The following is a 27497-nucleotide window of genomic DNA, read 5'->3' as shown; positions in this document are numbered from 1 at the left end:
CGTCATAAGGGGATGTGGTTTACGAGAAAAGCTACGAAAAAGTGATTACAAAGTTTTGTAAAGCTAGAACCTACGGTGCATGAACAGTAATATATTGAGCCGTTCGGTGGTTATTTGTAGGGTTAACAGCCTATCTACATGGACATCGATCTTCCCCTTGACTACTGAAGCAGATCTGCTCAACGCCTATTTGACAGAGAGACAAGGTCACTAGACACAGTCAATAGAATAACAAAGCATCCATAACGATACCAAACTGATATATAGGCGTACAAGCATGGCAAAGAAACGATCTGTCAGATACTGTGTTGTTCCGATAACAGGATTAAGGCTTTAAGAGGAAGTCTTCAAAGCAGGCTTGGTTACCCGGATATTATCGTTGAATCGACACGCTTATCGTCCGCGAGGACCCACGGAAAGGTAACGAAATTTTAAAGCCCGCTTTTGAACACAGTTAACAGTAATATATAAACCATTTGTATAGGTTCTTCTCGGTGTGAAAACAGGTATGTTATACGCAGCGGTGATCGTGATAGGGTGACAGCTGGATAAGAGTGACATTTACATAGTAAGTATTGATGTACCCCAAAACATACCTTTTTTATATCATAGTGTCAACTCATATCATCTAAAGGCTAATTTAATCTTAAATTAACAATGATTGCTAAGTTCGTTGAAATACATATCCTCGTCGCCTATTTAAAGATGTCAGTTTGTGAAAATACATGTTCAGGATCTGTATGTTTCGCATTATTTAGGGCATTCATTACAAACTTGCTATCATAAATGAATGTCCATATACATGTAGCTGGTATCCTCTATTGTTATAATAAATGACTATGGCTTAATGTCACATTTGGAATTATTCAAGTTCTTTGTTATAATGTTAATATTTATACAACAGAACAAATCCACACTAGGTAATTCGCTTGTATTTTCTTTATATCTATGGCAATCCAGTACGTATAGGCCCAATAATGATAAGTATTAATTTATCCGTATAGCCTGCGTGATATCCATACATATCTGGTTTACATCCGATGTCTGGGCAAGGTTTACAAATATACCGTACATGTACGACAATCGCACATATAGGACAATAGTACGGTAATAGTGACGTACAAAATATCGTGTGACAGATATACGATAAAAAAATATCGTATGCCGCTTTGTGAAACTGGGCCCAGAGTTAGTCAACAATTCAGGCGTCAAAAGAGACATTCGTACACCAATTGTCCACCTTATATTGGACGTTCCAGGTCAATAATCGCAATACCAAAACAGCCCACCATTCGGTGCAATTATGTACTTGATAACTGGTTAAATGTATTGCAGACGAAACTTTAAGAAACAGAAAAACAGCTCGATATAGTTTATGTACCTGAACTTACAAGTTGTGTCGGTGCCAAAACCGTCTTGAACACAACGTTATAAAGGTTTCTTGTCAGACAATGAAAAGGTTAATGGCAGCGTTCTAGATCAACAACGTGACAGAATAAGCGGTGTTCTAACACTACACCCTGTCGTACACAATCCACAGAAAGCTTGCTGTGACATTATAGATCGGTACTCAGCCAATGTCTTTTATTCACGTCAGTACTTAAAACGATACGAAAATCATGTGATTTTAATTGGCACCTGTTAACTAGAAATAAACCGGGGCCTTATCTAAAACAGTACAATGCATCGCTGGAGGTTGTATGCATGCTGTAGTACTGAAAGACATCCACTTAAATGCAAGGGTTTTTGACTTAGAAGATAAGATTCGCGGAACGTATAGTTTCGTTGAATCCAAATTTGTTTTAATCATCTGAATGCTTATCTGACCGGTATCCATTGCTGTCTACCATTTTACCAGAGGTTCTGATATCTAAGTAGAAATCCCCAAGCATAGTGCTCCACAACTGATTCTAACGGAAAAACATGATCACTGATGGCGATTCTGATGATGCCACGGAAGTGGAAGTGGCAGAGATTGTCAGGTAAGAGCAAAACAAAAAAGACAGATATATCTGATATGTCATCGTGTTGTAAGACCGTCTCTTTTAGATTATATTTCAATGTAATTCTTAATTGAGACCGGAATACGGCTCGATAATACTATGTTCGAAATAGAACGGTATGAATGGCACATTTTCTGCGTTCAGTACGCTTGGAGATTCTCAGATGAGAAGAGATGACAAAGAACTTCGTAAATTTTTAGAGTGATATATATGATAAATAATCGTTCTAAAGCTTCATTGCATGTTTCTCAATAATGTCTTTCACTTCTAAGGAATGTAGATTTCTTGGAGCATCTCACCGATGAACTGACAGGCAACGCTCATGCTGTAAAATTTCGAGTTTTCAAGTAAGTTCTTTCACCATTTTGTTATGCCACTATTCCTGAGTAAATCAGTACAGCAAAAAATAGTAAAATGTTGCGAACTAGTTCTTTGCTATCCTACTAACTCACTTCCTGTGTTTGTTTACACACGAAAATCCTTGTGGAATATAAAATCTTGTAAGAAATTACAACTGTACATTTAACACTTTCAGACGAGGAGAGCTCGTTGAACGGGACAGCAACCAATCAGAATGGATCTACTTTATCAAGTCGGTAAGGCAGTATTTCTGTATGATGCGTGCTAATCTTAATGGGCGAATAAATATTTGATTAAACCCAGTCTCATGTTAAATTTTGCCTAAACGCATGTGAATTAATGTTATATTCCTATTTCCATAAGTAAGACATTCCTACAGTTTTGTGCAGTTCCATTTTCCTCAAAACTGGGTCAAAAAAGTAAGAGTAAGCTAAGTGACTAACTAAATAAAAACACCACCTAATGACTGGAAATTGTGTAATGGATGGCAGGTCACGGTGTGATGAACCTCGTGCTGTATGATGAACTTTCCATGTCTGACTGTTTCCTGCTCCATTCGCTCACAAAACCCGCATGGCCGTTGTCCCTTAAAGGAAATATTCTTGGGTACATTAAACGAGTAATAATGATTAAAAACAATCAAACGAATGAGCTCTATGAACCATTTAGTTCAGCGCAGGTGACTCTCCTAAGGCAAGGATTAACAAAGACGTGACTGCTCACCATTTGGGATCAGACATGGCAGTATATATAAAGGTGAGGTTGAAAATATCTATACCTCAGACAGAACTGGGACTAATAAAACTGTTATATTAATCTCAGATCAGAATGTTCTGGTAAGACCTCACAACCGTCATCTACATGCATATATTACCGGGGCTACAAATATTTGTTTGTAGGGTAGCGTTTCGGTATTGAAGAAACTCAAAGCTGTGCCGCCGAAAAGGTTGTCAAAAAGTGAAGATTTGGGTACGTGGAATAACAGCAATGGTTGCGTTTTTACGTTCACCAAAACGTTGGAAGCTTGCTGAGCATCCGTGTTTTATTTTTGTCCAATCAGATACAACTATATTTGGTGACTTACTATATTGACAATTTCTCAAGAATAATCTAAATGCTATACATTATTCGACAACCGATGTGCATGTTTAATTCCCTGGTCGCTATAATTTATTTATATTCGTTTACCGCCACAAAATAATTAAAAAATAGTGTCAAGAGAAAAGATTTTGATGGTACTCCATAGACAAACAAAATGTCCATGCAGTTCATTCAAACCTTGTTTTTCAACATGTCTTATACTTCCAGATCAATTTAAGAGAGTCAAACAGTTCAGAAACGTTAATCATGCGGACTTTGTTGACGAGCTGTTTTCGGCCAACCATATACCAATATACAACAGTCCCTATGAAATGGAAAAAAGACTAGTAAGTCCGAGTATACAGAAAGGCCCACTGACACAATCAATCATAGTGTACGGTAGCCTTGGTGGTTAGCACGCCGGCGTGGCGCAATGACCCAGGAGCCTCTCACCAATGTGGTCGTTGTGAGTTCAAGTCCGTGTTGGCTTCCTCTCCGGCCGTACGTAGGAAGATCTTCCATCAACCTGTGGATGGCCATGGGCTTTACCCGTGATTTACCCGGTTTCCTCCTACCACAATGCTGGCCGCCGTCGTATAAATGAAATACGAGAGTACGGAATAATACACCAATCAAATAAATAAATAAATAAATCATAATGCACGATACCTACAGGCCATAAGCTAATTTACATGTTCCATTCTAGCCAACATCCTATGTCAATATTCTCTTCCATCAAGGTCATGATAGGAACTAGCAAAGAACTGTGATAAACGATCTCTCACACTGTCAATAGTTTGTCGGCACGCTTGTCAGTCTGTTAGCAGTTTATCGGCACCTGTCCAATTAAGTTTGTAAGCATCTGTCTGTCACGCAGGTGATACTCCTGATGACGTGATTTCTCGCAACCACTGACATATATGTGGAATCCCCTTGAGTACTAGATTTGACACCAACAATCAATTATGACCCCGAGCACTTTTAGGGGAGTATAATTGGGATGTTAACGGACTATATATCTCAGCTGTGACGCCTACACTACGCTTGGCTATTTTGGTGGCCATCTTTGAGAGAACGGTCTGTTAAATGTGATGGCAACACAGTATTTTGAGTAATTCTAGACCAGTGACCATACCTAATTCTGCCTAGCCTTGGTGCTAGGGGGCGTGTAATTTGATAGTACAGTGAGACTTGTTGTATGTGGCCAGTGAAGGGACATGTAAAAAAGTGGCCGCATATGACAGTTGGCCACATAAGACAGGTTGTGAAAACCAAGCCAAATCACAACTGAATTAAGTTTCAGGAAATCTACACATGTAGGCCTACATAATAATCTTATACATAATTGTTAAAGCACTAATCTGTTCAGCTACATAAATTTCATAGAAATATAACAATTGTAGTAAAATAATACATGTAAATAATTTCAAGTTTTGTGGGGTAGACCTATGGATTTCACGCATTTAACAGCCGGTTACAGAAAGAGTTACAGGTGAGGGCACGCATGACAGGAGAACTTCCTTCCCGTCATTGTCAAGCCCTAAAAAGCCATGTGCTGGTTTGGCCTACGTAGCTATAAATGACTATTCTAACGAAGTTTTGGACTGTAAATGGCAGACTGCTGTTCAATGATATTTGCCATTACCGGTGAAACAACAACAACAACATGTACAAGTGAAGGAAGATCAATTTTTCCATGTGTTCGGTACACGCCTAGCCATGGTGCTAGGGGGCGTGTAATTTGATAGTACATGTATTTATACCTTAACTGAGGTAAACTGACAAGAGGCCGTATTTCACCGGTTACGTGTAACAATTTGCCAGCTATCATACTGTCGCTGCTGCTCCGGTTTTTCTCTCCATGCTGTGCGTCTTAATTATTTTATATTTCACACGCTTTTTCACTTGATTTATTTATTTATCTGATGTTCTACGCTGTACTCAAGAATATTTCACTTATACGACGGTGGCCCGCATTATGGTGGGAAGAAACCAGACAGTGCCCAACACATGGCCATCGGCAGGTTGTCAGACCTTGCACGATCGGAAAGGAAACAAGCATGAGTTGGACTTCACACATTTTTGGTCCATAAACCTATACAATATATGGGAAACATGATGGCCATGTTAGGAATTTTCAGATTACTATTGCTACAAACTTGAAATACTGTTATTTCATTTATTACATCTTTTCAGTTATTCCACCAGAATACTTTGATGGTGCAACAAGGCATTCTGTTGTCTATAACATAATATTGTGTTGCTGCAACATAATTTATATAGTATCACTCAGAAAAATACAGTGTTATGTTAAACTTAACAAATTAGTCTTTAGACTTAACACTTACTACATTTAAGGCATTTTTCCAACTTTTCTTCAGGAACAAACTCTTCCGGGTTACCTGAACCATGCTGATCGCCTGGGAGTTGTTCCATATGATGACATCATAGAAAAGCAAAAACAACGGGTCCGTCGTGAAACCTTCATCGATGTGCCCAGTTTGCCAGCAATACAAATAAACGACAGCGACGCATGCCCACCGGATCTTCCAACAGATAGAAAAACACCTCCCGTCATGAAGAGTTCTCTATGTTTACCACCGATAAGGAAAGGTTCAAACGTAAGATAGACATCCCTTTGTCTTGTTTCAGTTGAAAAGACGTCAGTCAGAAAGTGTGAAGAATTGGTTGCTTGTCATTTAACGCTCAAGAATTCAAAAAGTAAGCTGAAGTTTTTATACTGTATTTTGTTTTTATCTAGGGATCCTTCTTTTTTCAAACGCTGTTTGCAAAACAGAAGCCCGGGGAAGTTCCGAGAGAAAAAAAGCGTTTGGATGTCTACCAAACCCAAGAACAGATTCCAGGTAATTGAATTTGTATATTTATTTAAATATTTCTAAGTCGGTGTCTACCGGTATCAGGGTTATGAAGCTGTCATCGTGGAAAGTCTTCCCGCAACCAGCGGGTGATCAAAGAAATAAATAAAACTTGACGTTCGAATACATGCCTGAAATAGTGTTTTGTATGTTCTCCATGTTATTTATTTGTCCGTTTGTTCTTTAAAGATCTTAAAATGCATGTATACATACTGTTACTTTAGATTTCACACAACGAGGAAAACCAAGAAAATCGATCGCCAAGACCCGAATCAAGGCTGCTCAAATTTCCCGCTTGGGTAATGTCACGGGAGATAACTCCATCTTCCTTTCGGTCCAGGTTCTAGAGAAGGGAGAGTACTTCGTAAGTTTGTTTCTTCACCTTTGCTGGGTATATTTTTGAGACAATATTGTGCCAGCAGAAATTTTATTTCGTTCACTCTATGTATTTTCGACTGATTTGTGTCTTTGATACTGATGTATGTACCTGTAACAAGATAAATTAAAAGATAACTTCAAATATTAGTTTTGTTGCGTTTAGCGACACATCCGTGTACAAATTTTCCACCCTTCTCACCTGTGGTTTTATCGGCTTATCTCTCTCTATGTCTTTAAAATGTTTGCTTAGTGCTCTAAGAATTGAAATGAAATGATTAATTTTCCATTTCAGGGATTCAATAATCTACTCCACCATGACCAGCCGAGTTTGAGTTTAGTCAGTAATGGGGCAGAATGTGTTCTCATTTCCAAAAAGTTTTTCCAGCAACATCTGGATGGGGCTCTACTCAGCAAGCTAAGGGACACGGTGTGTAGTGTATGCTTAATAAAACACTCTTGTTTTGCTCTTAACAAATTCAACTGTGCATTTCCAAGCTTTCACCTTAATTCTGAAAAGAGACAAATTTGCACTGACTTTAAGTTGTGAAAATAGACAAATTTGCACTGACTTTAAGTTGTGAAAATAGACACATTTGCACTGCATGACATTAGTTGACAAAGTGGAATTAATGTGATCAGCGTCTTTCGGAAATAATTGACATACACATCATTTATTTACTTATTTGATTTGTTTGGATTTAATGGATGGGGGTAGGGGATGGGGGGTAGGAGTGCCCTGAGTAGAAAACGCAATGGCTTTAGACAAGTTATAAGCAAACTATCCTACGTGTGATATGTGGAAGAAAAAGGTCTTCAGAAAACTTGATTTAAGACTACACACCGTGAACCGCCTGATTAAGAATATAGAACTGAACACGACGTGCGACCTAGTGATTAAAGAGCAGGTTCTTTTACCACGTAGCCACGACGTGTTCCCGATATACACCTTTTTTCTTATTATTTTTATAAATTCAAGATATTTGAAAGTCACTGATCTTTTGACTGGGTTTGCATGCATGGCAGTTTTCCATGTACTGTATATTTGTTCATTTAGGAAAACCGCTACCCGAAATCGGCCACACTTCAGGAAAAAGTCCAGGATCTGGTAAACTGGATTGAAGGCCGAAAGAAGATATACAGTCAGCTGGTGTTGGACAAGAGAAAAAAAATTGAATGCAGGAAGCAGTTCCACCCACAATACCTCGGAGAGTATTGCTTCCGGTTTGGTCCTGGATAACCTCTCGGTATCTGATTGGATACTTATAATGGGCTACCGTGTTGATTAAGATAACACGTGTAAGGATCAGTTATACCCGTTTCCTGATCAAATGACTTTTACCATTATACATGGCTTTGGGACCTTATAACATTGAGAGGTTAACGTTTGTTAATTTTGCAACAATATATACCAGTTATCCAGTGCCGGGTTTTCAAACTGATTTAAGAAATATTACCAGATTTAACTTTAAACCAAGTATTCAATTTTGTACTTGGCCTAAAAAATTCTGTAATATTATATTAGATATGAATTAAAGCTACTGCTGTTACACTTTGACTTTGGAGAACTGTATTGGCTGCTGGGTTTGGCTAAAATTTGAAACATAAAATATGCCTTAATACCAGTATTAGCTAATACACTTCGAACAAATGGGCCCAGATGTGTGTATTCTGCTGGCCTGATTGGTTCGATTTTACCGTTACAGTGGTAGTGAAAACTGTGGTTTGATGTCAGATCTTGGGTACACATGTGACTCCATGAATAAACAAGGCACTATCGTAAAAGAAGTTATAACATGTGACTCCATGGTAGTTACAATCAACTTTATAGCCTATGGTGGCTTTGTACAAGCTGCTCCAGCGCTACAAATTAAATGAAACAAAGATATTTGGTGCGATTTATTTATTTATTTTGATTGGTATTTTACGCCGTGCTCAAGAATATTTCACTTATTCCACTTATATATATATATGGTGGAAACCGGGTCTGTGCTACTGTGAGCCGTATCTTGTGGTAATGAGGCTTGACGTGTAAAGTTTCGTCCATCTGTTCTACATTTTGAATAGAATAGAATAGAATCGGTATATTATACTTATACTGTATATATAGATCGCGGCTTTCTCAGTCTCAACCAACACATATCTAAAAACGGATATGTATTGACATGCCTGCTGTATGTGTTATTGTTCACATCAAGATTTTCATTAATACTATACATTGTACTAGCCCGAGACATTTCAGAGCTGCCTTATAGCAACGATGACCTCTATATAGGCCTCCGTCGTATATAGCCTGCCGGTACCAGTGTGCGATTTGGCATGCAATAGTTTATCAGCCTAGAGCCTCGTCACGAGGTCCTCTGGTAGAACTGAAGCGTGTCAGGCAGAACGTAAGACGACGAGGCGTCAAGAACTGACCCGTCGACATTCGTTGATGTTCCCGATCTATGTTACGTCATTCTACGTCAACGCGATGTAAACCAGGGAGAATGCAGCGTTATGGCGGCCCACAGAAGACTGTTGAAAACATGCGTACGTCTCTAAAGGTGAGATAAAATTAGAAATTACGTGTTATCGCCTATATACGCACACAAATCTGCATATAGATCAATGTGTTGCTTCATTCACAGAATCATCAGCTGTGTTCTGCGGTGTGTGTGTGTTTTGTTTGTTTGTTTTTTAATGACTTAATTGGGCTTAATCTACTGTGCTATTTGGGAATGTAGGCTAAGTTGCTACGTTTGTAATGAACAATTAAAATATTACCCTGAAGTAAACTGACAAGAGACCGTATTTCACCAGATATACGTGGAACCATTTAAACTATCACACTGTCGTCGATTCTCTGGTTTGTCTCTGTGTAATGTAGTCTTTCGTTTTGTATTTTAAAACATTACCGGCACTTACAATATGTGCATATAAATTTAGTTGGCAAAATTTTGAAGTTGATTTCCGCAGTCAGTTTGGCACAGTTTGTTTGCACAAGGTTAAGGCTGGTCGAAATACACTTGCTCAGAGCCATTGTCATGGTTACGTGTACGTGCGTACGAACCTTCTTCCACTGTTAACGAACCTGATAAACAACACACTTACGAATTGGGCTTCACGCTAGCTTGTGGATGTACACATAGTAACTGACACCGATACAGGTCTACACATGTAATATATGAGCCTCGTGCCTGATATGATAACACTTGATTTTCTTGGTATATCGGACATTATGTACGTTCGGTGATCTGGGTACATACATAGCTATTTCTCCATGCACTCAGAATTGAGTTTACCTGTACTGTTATAACGGTGTACTGTAGAAAATGCAGTGTTGTACGTGTTTAGCCGTGTTAAGCACCGGGTCGTCCGCCAGAGAACAGCTGAAATGTCAAGGGTACGATAAAGTACCGCTTTAGTTTCTGTGCAGGTAGTGTTGCTATAAATATATAGTGCCTACATGTATACATGGCTCCCAATTTTTCATACGATCTTCGAGGGTTTACACACACACACACACGCACACAGATATATATATATATATATATATATATATATATATATATATATATATATATATATATATATATATATATATATATATATATATATATATATATATATATGCATGACTAACAAAAACCATGCATGTATAATTAGATTTAATGGAACGACTCTTACCATTGAGGTTAGATATAGGCCTTAGGCTTTAACGCAGTTATCGTTGGCTCGGCTGCGGCTTTAAGTCGTGGTGTTTGCGATACAACGTCTAATGATTCACCGGTGACATGTATACATAAATTAATTTTAATAAGTTCCATAAATGACAATAAACAGTATACCTATTAATGTGTCAATGTTGGGGAAAATAACGCACTGTCAAACTGAACTGAGGTCTGAACTGACTGTTAAACATAGTGACAGTTCTTGTTTACTCCAGTAGGCCCATAAAAGCCAAAATAATGAATAGTGCCATCTCTCTTCAAGTGTTAATTACATAATATTAAAATGTGGGAAAACATATAACAACTCACAATGTTTAGGGTATATATACTAAAAGACAATCGGGTTGTTTACGGCGTGTATTATGAGGAGAAATTCCATTGTAAAGGTAATATATTTCCAGTTTTAACAACCTAGACGGAACTGCGCGTTGTTGTTTTTATTATTATTATTGTTGTTGTTGTTGTTGTTGTTATTGTTCTGTTTTATATCCCGTGTTCCCATAAAATATCTCGCTAATATATCACTGATATACATTACAGAACAGAATGGGTCACGTGTTTCCATATGTTTATACATACTGGTTTCTGTAGGAGTTAAAATTGCCTCCATTACTAGTGAACTCAGTTATATAGGGTTTGGGAGTAACCCTGTGGAAATATAAAGGATGAATAAAACGCGTGTTATATAAAACAGGAATCGGTGTTCCTCCTGCGTCAAGTGGTTTCGGAACAGCGAATAGAGTGGGTCAGCTGTTAGGGTCGTGTAAGCGGAAAAGGTCAAAAGGCGCAGATTTTAAAAACATATGCTCAAATGTCAATTATAGTTTAAGCTTAAGTTTAAGGAAATGACTATAACTGGCTATCTGAGGTAAACTGAGTACGTACATTTGTTTTAAAGTATACACTTCATATATATTGATTATCTACTAATGTCACATATATAGGTCTTTGGTCGTATATTGCATTTTTTCTTCACCTAGGACAGACATGCATGCAGTTACATATTGTCTGGCTCGTATGTTAAAGAACCCTTTAATTTTAAATTCCTTCATTGTGTTGTAATTAGATTAATTGCATTAATAAAGTTAAAATTAGTTATTTGAGTACGTCTATTTATTCTGTTAATTGATATTTCACGCCACACTCAATAATATTTCACTTATACGACGACGGCCAACATCATGGTCAGATAATACCAGACTGATCCTGGAGGGAACCTACTGGCATCTGTAGGTTGCTTACATGATTTTTCCAGGTAGGACCGGAGAAGAAATTAGAATAATATATTTGTCTACCGTCATCGATTTTTGGTCAACTTCGTGAATTGGATATTCTTTCTCATATGTTTCCATCTATATATAGATTACTGCTGTACAATGTACTAATGGAACATATTTCATGATTTGATTTCAGAAGATAGTTAACCATACATCAGTCGTATTACCAGCATCATACACGACTTTAATAGAGATTAAGCTTCGTTTGTGTTGAACGTCATTTTGGAAATTGGTTTTGCAAGCATTGATTTTGAACGTTTATTGTTGTTGACAATTGGTATAAGAATGTTTGTTGTGATCCTACACCCCTGACTTACAAAAACAATGCAATCATTTCTATGTATTTTATCTTAAAAACAAAATAAAATAAGATTATAAATATAGCTATACATGTTTAACGCATATTTTTTAAATGCGTCGTTTGTCCTGACTGCATGTGATCATATCAAGGCAAGTTCAACTCTCAAAAAGCGATGTTTGTAGCCCGATTTTTTTTTGTCCATGACATTTTTGTCTTGGTTTTGTAAATCATACATATCATCTCGCATGCTTCAGTATCCTTTCGCCAGAGTAACTTGCTGGCTGATAGCTCAGTGTTCAATAATGATGCATTGATATATTGACTTAAGCTGATACCAAAGCCAAATGGTTCTCCCCGAACACAACTGGATCCATTACTTGTAGGCGTGTTTGGACAAGATGTAGCTTTAGGCTCAACACGGAAGGCTACTGAAGGAATAATATTCTCAGCGTTATTACAGATTTGCACGACTGATATCGTGTGGTCAGCACAGCAGGGGGACATACTGAATCCAGCTAGTTACATAAGGTGTCGATGAATTGATTACTCCGTGTGTTGCATAGTGCATGGTGTCAATTCCGTGGATGAAACATCTGCCACCATTGCCGTATTGGAGATCGAGTCTAGTGGCCGTGCACGGCTAACGGTCAGAGTGACCTCTGGGTGCCCAAAGCCGTTAACACTGTAGAGACCTCGGCGACTATCTCACTCTCACGCATTCACGTTGTCATTCAGGTAGGCCTAATATATGCCCATGCATAAATGCGATAGTTCTTTATGGTTGTAGTGTGATAAACCAACACATATTGTACGCTATACTTTACCATTATAGACCCTTACAATGCATCTTCGTGGTGTAATGGACGTATAAAATAGACAAATCCTGGCCTAGTAATTGTTGTCCTCTCCGTCAACATGGATTCGTTTACCAGGAAATCTGGCAACAGTATTACACAGCTGGTGCTATATGCATTTGGTTGTGTAGCTAGTCAACCCAGATCCTGTTTGGTTTTCGTCTTTTAAATCTCCAGCGGTTAGATATTGGTATCGATAATATGAGAACGTAAGAAACTCTACTAGTGGTAATCTATACATGAATCTAAAGCCCTGAGTTTCTGTAGGATATACACGACACTTGGATCCGTGCACACCTGTGAGTACAATCATACTATATTTAGCTCATCGACTACTTACTTCATGTAACACCAGCACATAATGAAGCATGTTTACTCAGAAAGAATTCTGTACCGTTTCACGGATCAGATGCAGGCCTGTACGCACCATGCAGGACGTCGATGAAGTTGTTCTACTATTTGTTCGTTCCACTGTTGGTATTAATTGGTGTATGTACATTTTCCTTGAATTTTCTATATATACGATTTTCTATGCAGATTTCTGTATCTTTGGACGTTGAATGTTATATGATTAGATTGTCAGCTACGTCTATGGTTAATTTGCCTTACATACAGTGCTATTTGTCGCATCGACTTTCAAAATTCCTCAAAATCGAACCGTAATTCTGTTCTAGTCGAACGGCACAAAAGACAAATCGTGTGAAGTTTGTCCTATTTCCATTCGACGAGTCGACAAGACAAGTCTCACTGAACGTCGCGTAACCGGATCTCAGATACGCAAGGAAGAAGTGTAACACTTCATCCATCCTGCAAGCATACATGCGTGCCTTAGGCATAACGCTACTAAGGGTTAATGTATCAGTGCCACCTCGCTTGGAGAGCATGTGCTTTCGAATTTGTTTTAATTTAGAGTGTAAACCTAATTTAATATTGCTTGATTATTTTTCTTTCTGCATGGCCTTAAACAATGACACATGAACAGCGGTTCTCATTAGACGCTTTGATAAATAGTGAATACATATGGCTTAACCTGTTGTTTGGCACGTGTGGACTTAATGTATAAAGCCACGTGCCAAGACAATCGCCACAGGAATCGTGTGTTTGGCATAAACATATTGAAAGCCATACACCTTTAAGATGTATTAAGTCTTTACCAAAGATTTCCATCTTGCTGTTGTTAGTATAGATGGGTTTAATGTCGTGGAGTTTATATATACATGCATACAGCAGATTATCGACAATTGTTGTATGACAAGACACCCCTGTAACATTCCGGACACACCCACCCGGCCATATGTACGGGTGTAACGTCATGCCACGCTGGGACTGAGTAACAATGGTTAGTTCTTGTATACATTTAAATTCTTCTTAAAGTGCTGAAAAGTCGTGCGTTGGTTCCGGGTCTTTCCAATTTGTCTCTTTCTTCACATTCCCCCTTGAGCTCATACAATGCTCGGCTAAGATACGGAAATTCCGGAACAGACAAAAGCATTCATGTTTAAATGCGATTATTCGATCGACTATAGTTGAGTCCTTTAGGCCCTCGAATTTAACGTGTAAATGTTTCACATGTCTGTACAAAGCAATGCTAAAATTGAACTTTTGTCGGAGGCTGTACTCGTTCAGTCTTTTCACAAGTTTAACTCCTATGTATTTTGTGATATACAAAGGGACTGCTTATATATGGATTGTGATGTTTATGATGAAGCATATATGTAGCTTTTATCATACTGTGTTTACAAGTCAATTTATAACCTCTGTGAAAACGGTATAGAAGTTTGTCCCTTATAAACCATGTTGTTCGAGAGCGTAATTAAACTCATCATGTTACTTTGTCTTTTTATACATTCAGGATGGCGTCGAAGGAACAATATTTATTTTATGATTCATACACGTAGCAAAAGCAGAATTTCTTTACTGTCAAGTACTGTGAACTATCACATTTGAACTACCACATTTGGCGGCAAACTTTGACAAACCTCATTTAAACAAAACTGTCGATATGTATAGTACCGTAAATGTAGTTTGAGTGATAGGTTAAAAAGCTTTACCTTTGAACAACACTTACGAGAATCAAACTTCAATGTGCACAATCATGCAAAATATATTTAAAACAAACAAAGCACTGACGCACACATATGCGTTCACGACGCCGATCATAACTGCTGTAGCGACTTTACAGGGGGAAGAGTGAGTGTCTATTATTTTTTAGGCCGACCTTTGTTGAATTGTTGTGTACACTTCATTACACAGAACATCGTTTGTGACATGCATTAAACAAGCGGGAGTACGGATAGGCTTGCGCCATTGTATCTAAGCCAGCATTGCTTGTGGGTATTTAAGACTTGACAGCACATGTCTATACGCTAACACAGCTTTTGGTTTTTAAGGGATCAAGCAGAAACATAGAGCCCTGCAGCTGACAGATGCTTAAGCGTGTCAGTGAGGGAAACACACATGCACCGACGAAATACACAAACACCAGCAATTGTACTGAGCGTTATCAATGAGACGTGTTTTCAGTGTGCTATATTGCATACTCTTACAATGTATACTGACGGCTCCAATTACAATAGTTATGCATGTTGAAACCGCCATCGTAACTGCTTTTAAATGTGACTATGGACTGAGCTGTGATAAATGCATGAAAAGGTGTGCAATCTAGGTTTTAGATGAGGGGAAATGGTGTGATGGTGTAGTCACTGAAAAATAAGCGATTTCACACCAATTCCGAGAAATACCTTCTCATCTAATCAAACAAATATATAAGACTGGATCCATTACATATGTGGAACAAATCTTGAAATCTTTGTATCTTGAGAATCAGGTTCATCGGTGCTGGTTTCGAACTCAGGACGTAATTGGTGAAAGTCTACACAATTACATATACGCCCATGGTATCTGAACCGGCCAGTCTTCCAGTACCTTAAACTTTACCTCGTGAGACACGACGTGCGTAAGCTTATCTTATCCCAAAGTCAAATCTCATTCGTCAACTACTTTGCTTGAACCGCACGAGAAAATAGATACATATGTTAACAAAGTAGCGCCACCTGTTAATTTACACCTCAAGGTTGCAGAATTCCATTTATGCTATTTTTTGTGCGCGAAAGCTTGTGGTTCGACTCAATCCACCTTTGAGTACAACCGCTTTTTTAAGGCAATCCATTAAAACATTATCCCATCAAAACATTGACACTGTTACGGTAATGCAGTGCACTCCATCAGGGTTATTGTGCAATTAGTTATACACATAAGGCCTATTGAACAGCTCTGTTTTTCGCATAATCAGCTGTTTATGTTATAGCTGCTAGGTACAAGACGGTGCAATTCAATTGACCCAGTCTGGTATACAATAAACTATATAACCTACATGAATAACAATGGGTGTAAATCATGCCTGAGCATTGTGTATGTAAACCAACGCTGTATCAACGAAGTATCATAACTGCTAGATCCGTCAAGTAAATCATCCCCGGCTACACGGTAAGTAGATAACTTACATTGACTTTACACAAGACATAATCGGTCAAGGAGATATAGAGAAGCCAGTTTCATAGTAAATATACTAAGTCGCCACCGTTGCATATCTCATATCGTTTGCAAAGCTGTTTGTTTAGCCATATGTGTGTGTGTGTGTGTGTATATATATATATATATTGATAGCTATTGGCCCTTGTAAATCATGTATACCTAAACCGAGTTCAGCGAATTTTGATACATGTCGCAGCTGTTAAATTTTGTCTGTGTCAATGACTTATCTGGCTTATTTGCTAGATGAAATACTTTATATACTGACAGTGCCCTCCCTGATAAGCTACTGTTCTACTGCAGGTATCAATCCTTCAGTATATAGCTATTAGCCATTAAAGAGGTATCACCCTGTTGTGGTTAAGAGAGGTTTGCATGTATACCGCTTAAGCTATGCTAGAGACAGAGACATGAAAGTATGCTAACGTTACTTCGTTACCAAATGTTGTTATAAATGACTTTTATAGAGAAAATGTAGCCGATATGTATTGATGATTACTTGTCTATTATAAAGGCCTACAGCATATTAAGATTAAAAAGTTTGCAATAGTCATTAAAAAAGTTTTACCATTTTTGGCAAGACACCATCAGACGGCTTTTGTACAAAGCTTTCAACGGACCCATAGATTTACATGGTTTTTTTGTTGTTGTTGTTTTCCCTATCACGCCGCATGTTATCATATCAAAAACTTGATGGCATAAACCCTGCTCGCAGATGTTCTGTGAGACCGTTACATGCACAAGTCATTATATCGTTAAGGCCCTAATCATGGCTTAACGCTCAACTGTACACGTAGCCCTACTTATGCACTCCAGTTAATTCTTAATAATTTAATTAAACTAACCTTGGCTTACAATCACGAAAAGCTGCAGAATAATTATACTTGGCATATACGGCATTGGCCACCTCTATAAAACTTGTTTTTTACAGATTAATGATTTGAAAGCTTTCCAAATCCTTATGCTGGTCTACCTGTTACATAACTTCTACCAGTTGGCTTCCTGACTAGATGACCAATGTACACATGTAAACGCTTCTTTCAATACATTTGGCATAATTCGTCATTCTTAAGAGTCTAAACGTTACATGGAGGATGGATGACCTACATACGCGTCTAGTAAAAGCGTCTAAAAAGCGTTTAAAGCGTCTTAGTACAATACCTAACTTTATTTATATAGGGTACAATTTACCTTTTCTTCCCGTCCAAGGTAGGTCACTCTGCTAGAAAGTTACAGGTACAGTGCAGTGAAGTCATGTGATTCGTGATAACCCGGCCTACGAGGACCGTGTAAATCTCTCTTCTGCATCTACAGACTTACACGTCCCTCGTTATCAGTCGCTGTATAGCTGGACGGCTGTAAAAGTTGTGAAGCCTTAAGACCCGGTCTCTTTTTTTTTCTTTCTCGCTAGATCGCCGTGAAGCTGTAAAAGCCCAGTAGGGAGAGTTAGCCACTCACGGACTGGCCCCGTGTCTCTTGTACAGAGCGGAAGTCATCAGCAGGCACAATCATGGCGATGAGACTAGGGAGCCAGGTGACTTTCGAGATAGACGACAAACCTTTCAATGAGAAAGACGAAAAGTCAAAACCCCTCAGCGATCATCACGAGTTTACTCCTCCAGAAGGAGGATGGGGCTGGGTTGTGTGCATGACTTCCATGTTCGCCAATGGAACTGTGTTTGGGATCATCAACACGTTTGGGATTCTCTACGTTCCCATCCGGGAACGCTACGCGGGCCAAGACGATGATGTCTCCTTTAAAAGCGGTAAGCCATGCATTGTACTATACCGTCGAATGAAATGCTTAAAAACACAATGTCACTTTCAGAAACTTCTTAAATTAAATTTCTTGTAACTTTTTTATTTCGTAAATGACGATGAAGTGTCTGAGAAACGTCTCGAAAAATCGTATACTAAAGTGTTGTGAAAGTGGGTCTGGGTCAGTGAATATTTTATTAACATTGTCGTAGCTTCGTTATAACGAGGCTACAATAACCGTTTAAATCTCTCTTCTGTACCTATAAACTGTAGATGTTTCCTGTCAGTGTGGCATGTGCCTAATACACCATGTGATTTAAGACAGCTACAACTGGTTAATTGATTAAAAAAATAACTGAATGAGATAAATGGAAATAAACGCTGGTGTTTAATTTGCTGCGTATGTTGATGTCCTGTCATTTGTTGATAGCCTCCCCTATATCTCGATGATCTACCATCTGTTGCAGCCTGGGTAGGGTCTGTCTGTACCGGCCTCACATTCTTCCTTTCCACGGCAGCTTCTATTCTCACAGATCAAGTGGGCATCCGGAAAGTGTCCTTCTTCGGAGCTCTCCTCAGCTCGGTGGGTCTCGTGGCCAGTGCCTTTGTAGAACAGTTGGAGCTCCTGTACTTGACGTTCGGTGTCCTCCTCGGTGTCGGGGGATCACTCGTGTATGGGCCTTCGCTTACGATATTGGGGCATTACTTTAAAAAGCGTATTGGTCTGGTCAACGGCATCGTGTCCAGCGGAAGTGCCGTATTAACCATATGTCTATCCTTGCTTCTGCCTCAGTTACTGCTCTCCATTGGTCTCAAGTACACTTTCATATTTCTGGGCGGTCTGAATTTTGTATTAATGTGGATGACGCTAACATGGCGACCTCAAATTCACAAGGAATCGAACCTCGCCCACATGGCACTGTCTACAGAGAGTATCGCCCTAAGGATGAATGAATGCTATACGTTTACCAAAAAGTATCTAAACTTTAAAATATGGCGCAATAAGAAATACGTCATCTGGGTTCTATCTACCGGCGTAGCTCTGTTCGGATACTTTGTTCCCTTTGTTCATCTGGTAAGTATTGTTCATTAGTTTGTGTGTAGTAATGAAGACGGAATAGAATATTGATCATTTATATATATATATATATATATATATATATATATATATATATATATATATATATATATATATATATATATATATATAGGTACCGCACCTTGTTTTATTAGGATCCTGTGCAAGGGCGGGGGGGGGGGGGGAATTCAACCCCGATTTGGGGAAGGCGTTACGCAGAAATTAGTTATACCGCCAAATTGTTTGTCTGCTTCCTTCGTCGTTGCCACTATACCTTGACAAAAATTTCAACGGATTTCTTCGAAAAACGGTGAAAAATGAGACCAGATTTCGCCCCCTTAAGCTTAAATGACATTCGCGTATATACGTGGGGCTTCAACATGCGTCATGTATACATGTTGACGGAAGAATATCTGCTGATCAAAATTAATGAAAGAAATCTTAGATACAAAGTCCGTTACGGAAACAGGAAGTCAGCGTTAGTCGTTAGTATATCTTACAGTGGGGAATCTTTGTTTACTTTCTATTCTTTGTTTTCCACGTAATACGTTTCATCTCTGATGCGAATTTCATGTAACTGTGATAAAGCAGTGAAACAGAACTAGTTTTAAACGCTTCCCAGAACATGTGTTGCGCCAAGAGCAGAACTCGTTTGAATTCATAAGACATGCAGGAGTCAACTTTATTGACATTAAAGCTCTTTTTTGGCCTTTTCGGAGAAAGTGACTGTGAGGTATGTGTGGATTTTGTTCGCGTGCAAAACGAACACGTGCTTCACATACGTATTAATTCCTTTTACAACAAAGGATAAAGAACCGTAGTTGCATGGTTTGCATTCCAACGTACATTTCTGATTACTCATGTATATTGCAAGTGTTCAATGCGGTTTGTACTGACTCTCTTCGCTATCTGCTTCTTAAACCAAATGATGCAATACCACCGGTGTCAACCCTACATACAGTTACTTACACATGCACTCACCAACCAGATCACAGAAAACATTTGATTACTTCAAGAACAAAATTTATTAAAGCTTGATTTTTAATTTTTATACTGAGCTAACGTCAACAAGCCCAAATACGTGAGGAGCTTGCTTATACCTGTGTTTACGATGTCCCGGCAATACTACAATGTCCTCTAGTTTGTAGATGTTTTTCTTGAGCCGCTGCGGTTGAAGTTTGGTGACCTTTGACAAGAAAAATTGGTGTATCCCTTTTAAACCGTGTTTCAAGCTGCTTAAACTCGTGTATATCTGCAGCTTACGCGAATTAAATACCAGGCGGATGTGACTATAGGTCATTATAACATCAACAGATGTTAACTCACCTGTCTTCTTCTGCCCAGATATCAGTGATTTGAAGTGGAACACTAAGGTTAAACACGTTTTAGCAGTACACATTGAAGGGGTGAAAACTACTCCTGTCTAGGGTTTCAAATCAGATATACAGCTATACAATAGGTAACATAGGAATTTGAGCTGTAAAATCTAGTTAAAGGTCATCTGTACTAAGCCACGCATTACATAGGGAGTCTCAAACAATCACCTCGATATGACCAGTCGGATTCATTGAATATTTCAAGTGACAAACGTGGGTGTAGCTCCGGTCAGTCAGTCGAGAAGCTATAAAGACGATTAACATCCATAATCAATCAGTCAGTCAATCATCCCATAAACGATAGACAGTTTCATTAATATAATAACATCTGACTTAATGACAGGTTCATTGAATGGAACTTACGGTGTTTAATTAATCGTGCCTAATAAACCTATATTGTCTTCTTGAATTACGTTTCACGCATATAAAAAAAGGCCTCATCGTCGTAAAAAGATGTATACATTGAGGTTACTGACGTATAATTCGAAGGAAACATTTTGTTCTTTTGTCACCATGATGATGTGTTTACCGAAATGTGGTGAACTCCTGAAAAAGACATCTAAGCAAAGGTTTAATTTTAAAAAAACACCGTCAGATTGCTTCCATACGTATGCACCAAAAGAATCTATCAGTTGGCCTACATAGCACCTAGAGTTACTAGTCCTGGTATATACCACAATGAATCACGTCATGCATTTTTCAGAAATCGTATATCTAAACCTTTGAGTTAATGCTTTGCCTGTGATGTGCCAGACTTCAGTCAGTGTGGTTAAGGTGTTTGTCTTTCAATCGCTTTGTCACCATACAAATGCATGTAGATTCAGTCCCTGTCTCAATGACGAATGGGAGTATCCGTGGTCGAGGGGGTTAGCATGCCAGAAGGAGCCTCTCACCAATGCGGTCGCTGTGAGTTCCAGTCCAGCTCATGCAGGTTTCCTCTCCGGCCGTAAGTGGAATGTGGTTCTGCCCGGTTTCCTCCCACAATAATGCCAGCCACCGTCGTATAAGTGAAATATTCTTGAGTAGGGCGTAAAACAACAATCAAATAAATAAAACAAACAAATCAATCAGGGACATTTTAAGGTTTCCACACTTCTAATGTTCTTTGGTTTCATGAATTGAATGATACGGCTTTCCTTGTCATATTGTCGTTTACTTCATTTACTTTTCTAATTCATTGGTGGTTTGTGTTGAATCATGTTTTGGAAATTGTATTATCTTTGTATGATTTCTGACTTTGAACGTTCATTACGGTTGGTGGTTGTCCTACGAATGCCTGATATGAGGCGTCTTGATTTCCAGCAATATGATGTGGCAGTTTTCTCCAGGAACTCTAGATTCCTTCATCCATAAAACTCGCCACCAGTGCATAAGAGAGAAATTCTTCGGGATGAACTAACAAACAATATGAGCTAACAAACTAAATAATATGGAAGAATAAGGAGGTCATCGTACCATTGTTTCGTGCCATCGCTGATGCTATGATGATGGCCTTATCAGGCTTCCATATTATCCGGCTTCCATATTATCCGACTTCTATAAAATAAATATAATAAACATGTCAGATAAATAAAGAAATGCATCGGATAACTGTATGTGGATGTTTGCCTGTTTCAGGTAAAACATACCCGAGATGTCTTTCCAGAAAGTAACGGGAACCTGTTGGTAATGTGCCTGAGTATTACGTCTGGGGTAGGACGACTGGTCTGTGGTAAAGTCGCCGACTTTAGCAGGGTGAACACTGTGTTGTTACAGCAAACTGCCTTTGTCATCCTCGGCGCCACCACAATGTGTATTCCGTTCGCGAATAACTTCGCCAGCCTCATCGCCATTTGCTTGATCATGGGCATTTGTGACGGTATATTTGTTTGTCTGCTCGGACCAATAGCCTTTGACATCGTTGGACATTCGAATGCCTCCCAAGCTATCGGGTTTCTCCTGGGCGTGATTTCTGTGCCTATGATGGTTGGACCTCCTGTCGCAGGTTAGTGTGTTCAAATAGGGCAGTCCGTAAGAAAATTTAGGACGACTTATTCTGATGCCCATTCACAATATTTTCAACATTATCGGATTTTACATGTGTCGATTTTTTTTAATTGGTTGTTGAATAACACTGTTGTTTACAATATTTCACTTAAACAACAGTTATAACGACATGTTATTTGTTTTATTTGATTGTTGTTTTACACCGTACTCAAGAACATTTCACTTATAGTTGGACGAAACCGGTCAAAGCCCAGGTGAAACCCACGACCATCAGTTGGTAAATCTCCCAATGTACGACAGCGGTATATTCCGTGGTTGGCTGGAATCTTGATGTTCGAAGCAACGCTCTCGCAAGTGACACTCCATGGAATCTCGGAAATCCCCTGTCCCAGCATCGGATAAACCAACCTCTCTGATTATTTAAGTATTGTAGACTATATATAAGTGCTACCTCTTGATAATCAACGATGATGACATGCTTTAACTAAGAGGGTTTTGCCAGCTGCAGTTGTCTTGGGGCATGTATGTTGCTTAATTTAAACTTTTAATAAGGCTTAAATAATTAAAAATGTACGAATCCATCCGTGCCGGGACGGATTGGTACCATTTATGTATGCTGCTTAAACGTGGCTTTCATGTAGTAAGCTGAATAAAAGGACAGTGTTCAGCCATGCAAATACTAGTATTTTTTGTTCACATACTAACAGTTATCGTATGTCTAATGGTCGTTTTACTGGTTGTGATATCATGTCGTTTTGTTCCAGTCGTAAAAGAATTAATTTTGACAGCACATGTGTATTAAACTATTTTTGTCAATGAAATTGAAAACGACTGCGTATATAAGCCTAATTACGACTTCTGTCGACATTTTTCTTTGCAGGCCTTCTTTATGATTCCTTGGGGTCGTACAAAATAGCTTTCCACGTGGCTGGCACTCCGCCAATAGTCGGCGCCTTACTTATGTTTCTCATGCGGAGGGTGTCCTCGGTAAGTCTGTTAGCGCTAAGATATCTCGTATGAATAAATGGTTGGATGTAGCGCCGCATTGACAGTATTTAAGCCATATCATGGACACATTGGCAGTTATTAAGCCATATTGTGGCCACATTGGCAGATATTAAGCCATATTCTGGCCCCTATGTCCGTATGATCACATACTTCCAGCTTTCACTTGGAAGCCTAATAAGTGAACGATCATCAGATAAAGATACGTGATGCTGACATTTAGTTAGCCGTTCCATCAGAAGAAGGAATTATATATATATGTCTGATAGAGAAGATTGATTCGATTCGACAGAATCAGACATAGACGTCACCATGTGCTCTCATGGACGTGGCCTTTTAATAAATTATGTTCTGTTTCCAGGAAAAGCAATCACGCCTTCGGGTAGGCGAAGACCTGGATCTCCCTGATGATGTGGATGTCACTAAAGGTAGGTCCGACGTTAAGAGAGCCACGTTGTCTTAGTGTTTGGATGAACAGTTGAAAGTCTATGAATTCAGCATATAATATTAGAATGTTGGAATGTATGTGGTTATTTCTAGACTTACTCTCATCTGACGCAACTCGCCATCATATGATATAGTCATCATAGGATAGAATTGCCTCTTACTGCTGCGAAAAACATGTCATAAATACTTGCATAATAGCACGTTTTACTGATAGGCTATCTATCGGCGTGTTACACATAGACACTGTTAAATATTTTGGACCAATTTCCGAATGCAACGTTCAGAAAGTACAAGATATAATTCAGCTGGAATATTTTTGTTGACGGAATATATATACATGCATGGAATTCAAATAGCCTTTGCTTTTCCCCCCTCATTTTCCAGAGATGATTGAATTTGAAGTTGTTGGAGTAGAGAAATACGATGACCTCTCACCCATGACTCAAACGTCTCGTGAGAAGGAGAATGGTACGCTCAAGGATGATGGACTCTCCCTCAGGGATGGCGAGAAAAATACAGAAAAAATCATCAATGAAAACTATGTGCCAGAAAAATGTTAAATTGCTCATGTAAAATGTGCAGTAGGCATCTTGTGATAGTAAGGCTGAAGAAGACGTGCTTAAATGTTGTGGGGAACGGGTGAGAGGCTTGTGTTCCGGGATTAGGGGACGATTTGCGCTCCCCAATGTGGTACATTCAGATGTACAGGCGAGTGGCAAATGCATAAACTTGGTGTTAGTTTTAAACGCTTATTTTCGTTGGATGTTTTGTTGTTGTTTCTCAGGTTCCAGATTCCAAGTATTTGGCATCAAAGTTCGCGCCTAACTCAACGCCAAATGAATCGCTAGATACATTCACATGACAATACATAAATGTATGTAACTGATGTTGAATGGCGCCATTACCCTTCCATATGTTGGTATTACGAGTGCCAGCCGTTACGTTTTAGCTCGTGTGCTCCTCATCACTGGCTGCCCAGACAGTCATCGTTAGTGTTCTGACGCAGATGTTGTGTTAAATACTCACGGATTCATTCATTGTGTGAATGATTCATTGTTAACGTTAAAGTTATACTAATATTCACGTTTTTTTTTTTGTTTTTGTTGAGTTGTACATGTAATTAAGATGAAACCTTTATGTAAAGAAAGGGACATTTTACTATTTAGAGGATCGAAAGTGCAAATATTTGGGTTTGTTACCATTTATATTATGTAATATACGCCTTCGCCATTAATCAGACCATTTTCATATACGCTGCATTTATCCACATATATAAGTGTGGTAAGTCTTTTTGAGTACACGTGCACAGGTCAGTTGATGTACAAATGTACTTACTGGTCTGCAAATCATATCACCTACGCAAATGCCATTTGTTGAGTAGGCTATTTCTTTATGTATAACCGGACCTGTGTGAAATTCTACCCACCGAAATCATGACTTATCACAACGAAGCCCCTCAGATATATTTCGCACCGGATACAACTTCTGAAGGCTGACAAGTTGGCGAAAGGTGACCAATCAGAGGTTGCTTGTGGAACGGGCTTGATTCCTATCTCTTCCAGCCTTCAGGTACATAGAGATCTGTTTCAGCCTAAAGTACGGTACTTCGTTTCCAAGCACAAAATCTGTTTCCACCGAAAGTATTTCGTTTCTAAGAACGAAGACTTGTTTCCACCGAAAGTACTTTGATTGCAAACTGAGTACAGGAAAAGAGTAGATATTCGTTTCTGTGTCAATAAAAGGTCGATTTTTCCCCTAAAATCTCCAGTATACTCTTTTTAAAAATCCTTCGGAGGCTTAAAAATCCTTCGAAGGCTTAAAAATCAAAAGTATCAGTAGTAATATACTTGTATATACATTTGTAATTTTTAAATAAAGTCTGCATGTACAATGACCTGCGTATATACAGTCGACATTTGATCGATAACATTCATTGGTTATATAGAGACAAACACGCCGCAAGAATCTGTGATGATAGTGTATATGTATACCCTTTGTATATAAGATATATATTGAATAAAGATATTCTATGTTAACACATGTTTTACAGTGAGTAGCCATATGCATGCTCCGAATCCATTCAAGCCATCGACATCGACATATTGCATGGTGCATCGTGTCAAATAGTAGCAGGAACTATAATGAAGGGTCAGTGCCATGCATGGAACTGTTTTCAGAACCTTTTCTCCACAAATATGTTGAGCTGAAGCCCATATAATAGGGTGATTGGTGTACTTAAGAGGAAAACTCTATGCACATTGTTTCATGCAAGCAGTCCAGGCATCCCATTCAAAACTGTCATAAATCCAATTTCTAGGAACTTCATTCGCCCATGAATATTGCAAGGCGGCATGATTTACTGGAGAAATTTCCACCAGTGTTTTACGAAATTATATGATACATGGTCAAGAGATTTAGTAAATTCAACCTCTCATGATTATTTGTGACGCGGTAAGACCAGGATTTATTTTAGAAGCTGTCCGATGGCTCTGAGTTCAAGTCCAGCTTCCTCTCCTGCCGTACGTGGGAAGGTCTTCCAGCTACCTGCGGATGATCGTGGGTTTCTCCCAGGCTACCCAGTTTCCTTCCACCATAATGTTGGCTGCCGTCGTACAAGCGAAACATCCTTGAGTACGATGTAAAACACCAATCCAATAAATAAAGAAAAAAAAGCTGTCAGCCTTCAAACAAAATTTTTAAATTTCGGCATGCATCACAACCAGATTCACGTGCAATGTGCTGATTGCAAAACACCCACGCGGTTCTGAACGACTGTGTCAACACTATCCTAAACGTCAACATAAGCGATTATCTCAGCAATTAGTGACTATAAGCCAACCGCTTGCTATCTAGTGTGGTATGTTGCACGGAACTTTCACTTCTTTTACACTTTTATTTTCAAAACAGTACACTTGCTTTGGTGTAATGATGATTGGTGCCATTCATATCTCAAGTGTAACATATTATTATAAAGCCCCTTCTGGTCGCTGTGAGTTCAAGTCCAGCTCATGCTGACTTGCGGATGGACGTGGGTTTCGTGGGCTCTGCCCGGTTTCCTCCCACTTCAATGCTGGCCGTGGTCCATAAGTGAAATGTTCTTGAGTACGGCGTAAAACACCATTCAAATAAATGAATAAATAAAAAAAATAAATAAATCAAGCGCCTCATTTCTTCTCGTCGATGTTTCCTACCGCTTGACTGACATCAAATAACTGACAGATTGGTGTGTAACGTCAATCTAATATTTCTTCTCTAATGGATAATCTGAGGGTAGTCTAATAGAATGCTCATATACCTCTACATGAGTGTCTAACAACCCAACAAATCTGCCAAGCGCTGGCTGATAAGTGATCAACACCAGACTGTGTTCTCACGGGAACAAGCACAAGTTACCAGTTGTGTGTAAGACTTGTCAGAAACGCTGTGAACATTAGCACGTAGAGCATGTTATTCTCTACGGACTGTTATTCCGACGGT

The 27497-nt window shown here is 38.9% G+C and overlaps 2 protein-coding genes across 4 annotated transcripts; both read left to right on the top strand.

The window, feature by feature from the left end:
• The first annotated feature begins 317 nt into the window (after positions 1-317).
• On the top strand, positions 318-8148 carry LOC135461880 (uncharacterized). Of its 2 annotated transcripts, none has more exons than XM_064739149.1 (11): positions 318-420; positions 1859-1982; positions 2276-2350; positions 2539-2599; positions 3263-3332; positions 3672-3790; positions 5825-6064; positions 6205-6307; positions 6544-6683; positions 6990-7124; positions 7752-8148. In XM_064739149.1, exons 2-11 carry the CDS (start codon positions 1924-1926, stop codon positions 7932-7934), a joined length of 1185 nt encoding a protein of 394 aa, XP_064595219.1. In that variant the 5' UTR covers positions 318-420; positions 1859-1923; the 3' UTR covers positions 7935-8148. The 2 variants fall into 2 exon arrangements, with proteins under 2 accessions (XP_064595219.1, XP_064595218.1); XM_064739148.1 differs by lacking the exon at positions 318-420 and adding an exon at positions 471-568.
• Positions 8149-8984: 836 nt separating this feature from the next.
• LOC135481772 (monocarboxylate transporter 10-like) lies at positions 8985-26056 on the top strand. Of its 2 annotated transcripts, none has more exons than XM_064761460.1 (7): positions 8985-9240; positions 17782-18136; positions 18596-19203; positions 22200-22566; positions 23449-23555; positions 23935-24001; positions 24405-26056. In XM_064761460.1, the coding sequence occupies exons 2-7, from the start codon at positions 17881-17883 to the stop codon at positions 24578-24580; spliced, it is 1581 nt and encodes a 526-aa protein (XP_064617530.1). In that variant the 5' UTR covers positions 8985-9240; positions 17782-17880; the 3' UTR covers positions 24581-26056. The 2 variants fall into 2 exon arrangements, with proteins under 2 accessions (XP_064617530.1, XP_064617531.1); XM_064761461.1 differs by lacking the exon at positions 8985-9240 and adding an exon at positions 16304-16325.
• The last annotated feature ends 1441 nt before the right edge of the window (positions 26057-27497 follow it).

The sequence above is a fragment of the Liolophura sinensis genome, chromosome 1, assembly GCF_032854445.1.
Source record: "Liolophura sinensis isolate JHLJ2023 chromosome 1, CUHK_Ljap_v2, whole genome shotgun sequence".
Taxonomy (NCBI): Eukaryota; Metazoa; Mollusca; class Polyplacophora; order Chitonida; family Chitonidae; genus Liolophura; species Liolophura sinensis.
This window is presented reverse-complemented; position numbering and strand designations above follow the sequence as displayed.

Bases quoted from the DNA above. Each gene is read 5' to 3' on its own strand.
- LOC135461880 (XM_064739149.1), top strand. From the start codon at position 1,924: ATGATCACTGATGGCGATTCTGATGATGCCACGGAAGTGGAAGTGGCA. The intron at 3,333-3,671 runs GTACGTGGAATA...TTATACTTCCAG, and splicing joins GTCAAAAAGTGAAGATTTGG to ATCAATTTAAGAGAGTCAAA. The intron at 6,684-6,989 runs GTAAGTTTGTTT...TTTCCATTTCAG, and splicing joins TAGAGAAGGGAGAGTACTTC to GGATTCAATAATCTACTCCA.
- LOC135481772 (XM_064761460.1), top strand. From the start codon at position 17,881: ATGGCGATGAGACTAGGGAGCCAGGTGACTTTCGAGATAGACGACAAA. The intron at 23,556-23,934 runs GTAAGTCTGTTA...TTCTGTTTCCAG, and splicing joins TCATGCGGAGGGTGTCCTCG to GAAAAGCAATCACGCCTTCG. The intron at 24,002-24,404 runs GTAGGTCCGACG...CTCATTTTCCAG, and splicing joins TGATGTGGATGTCACTAAAG to AGATGATTGAATTTGAAGTT.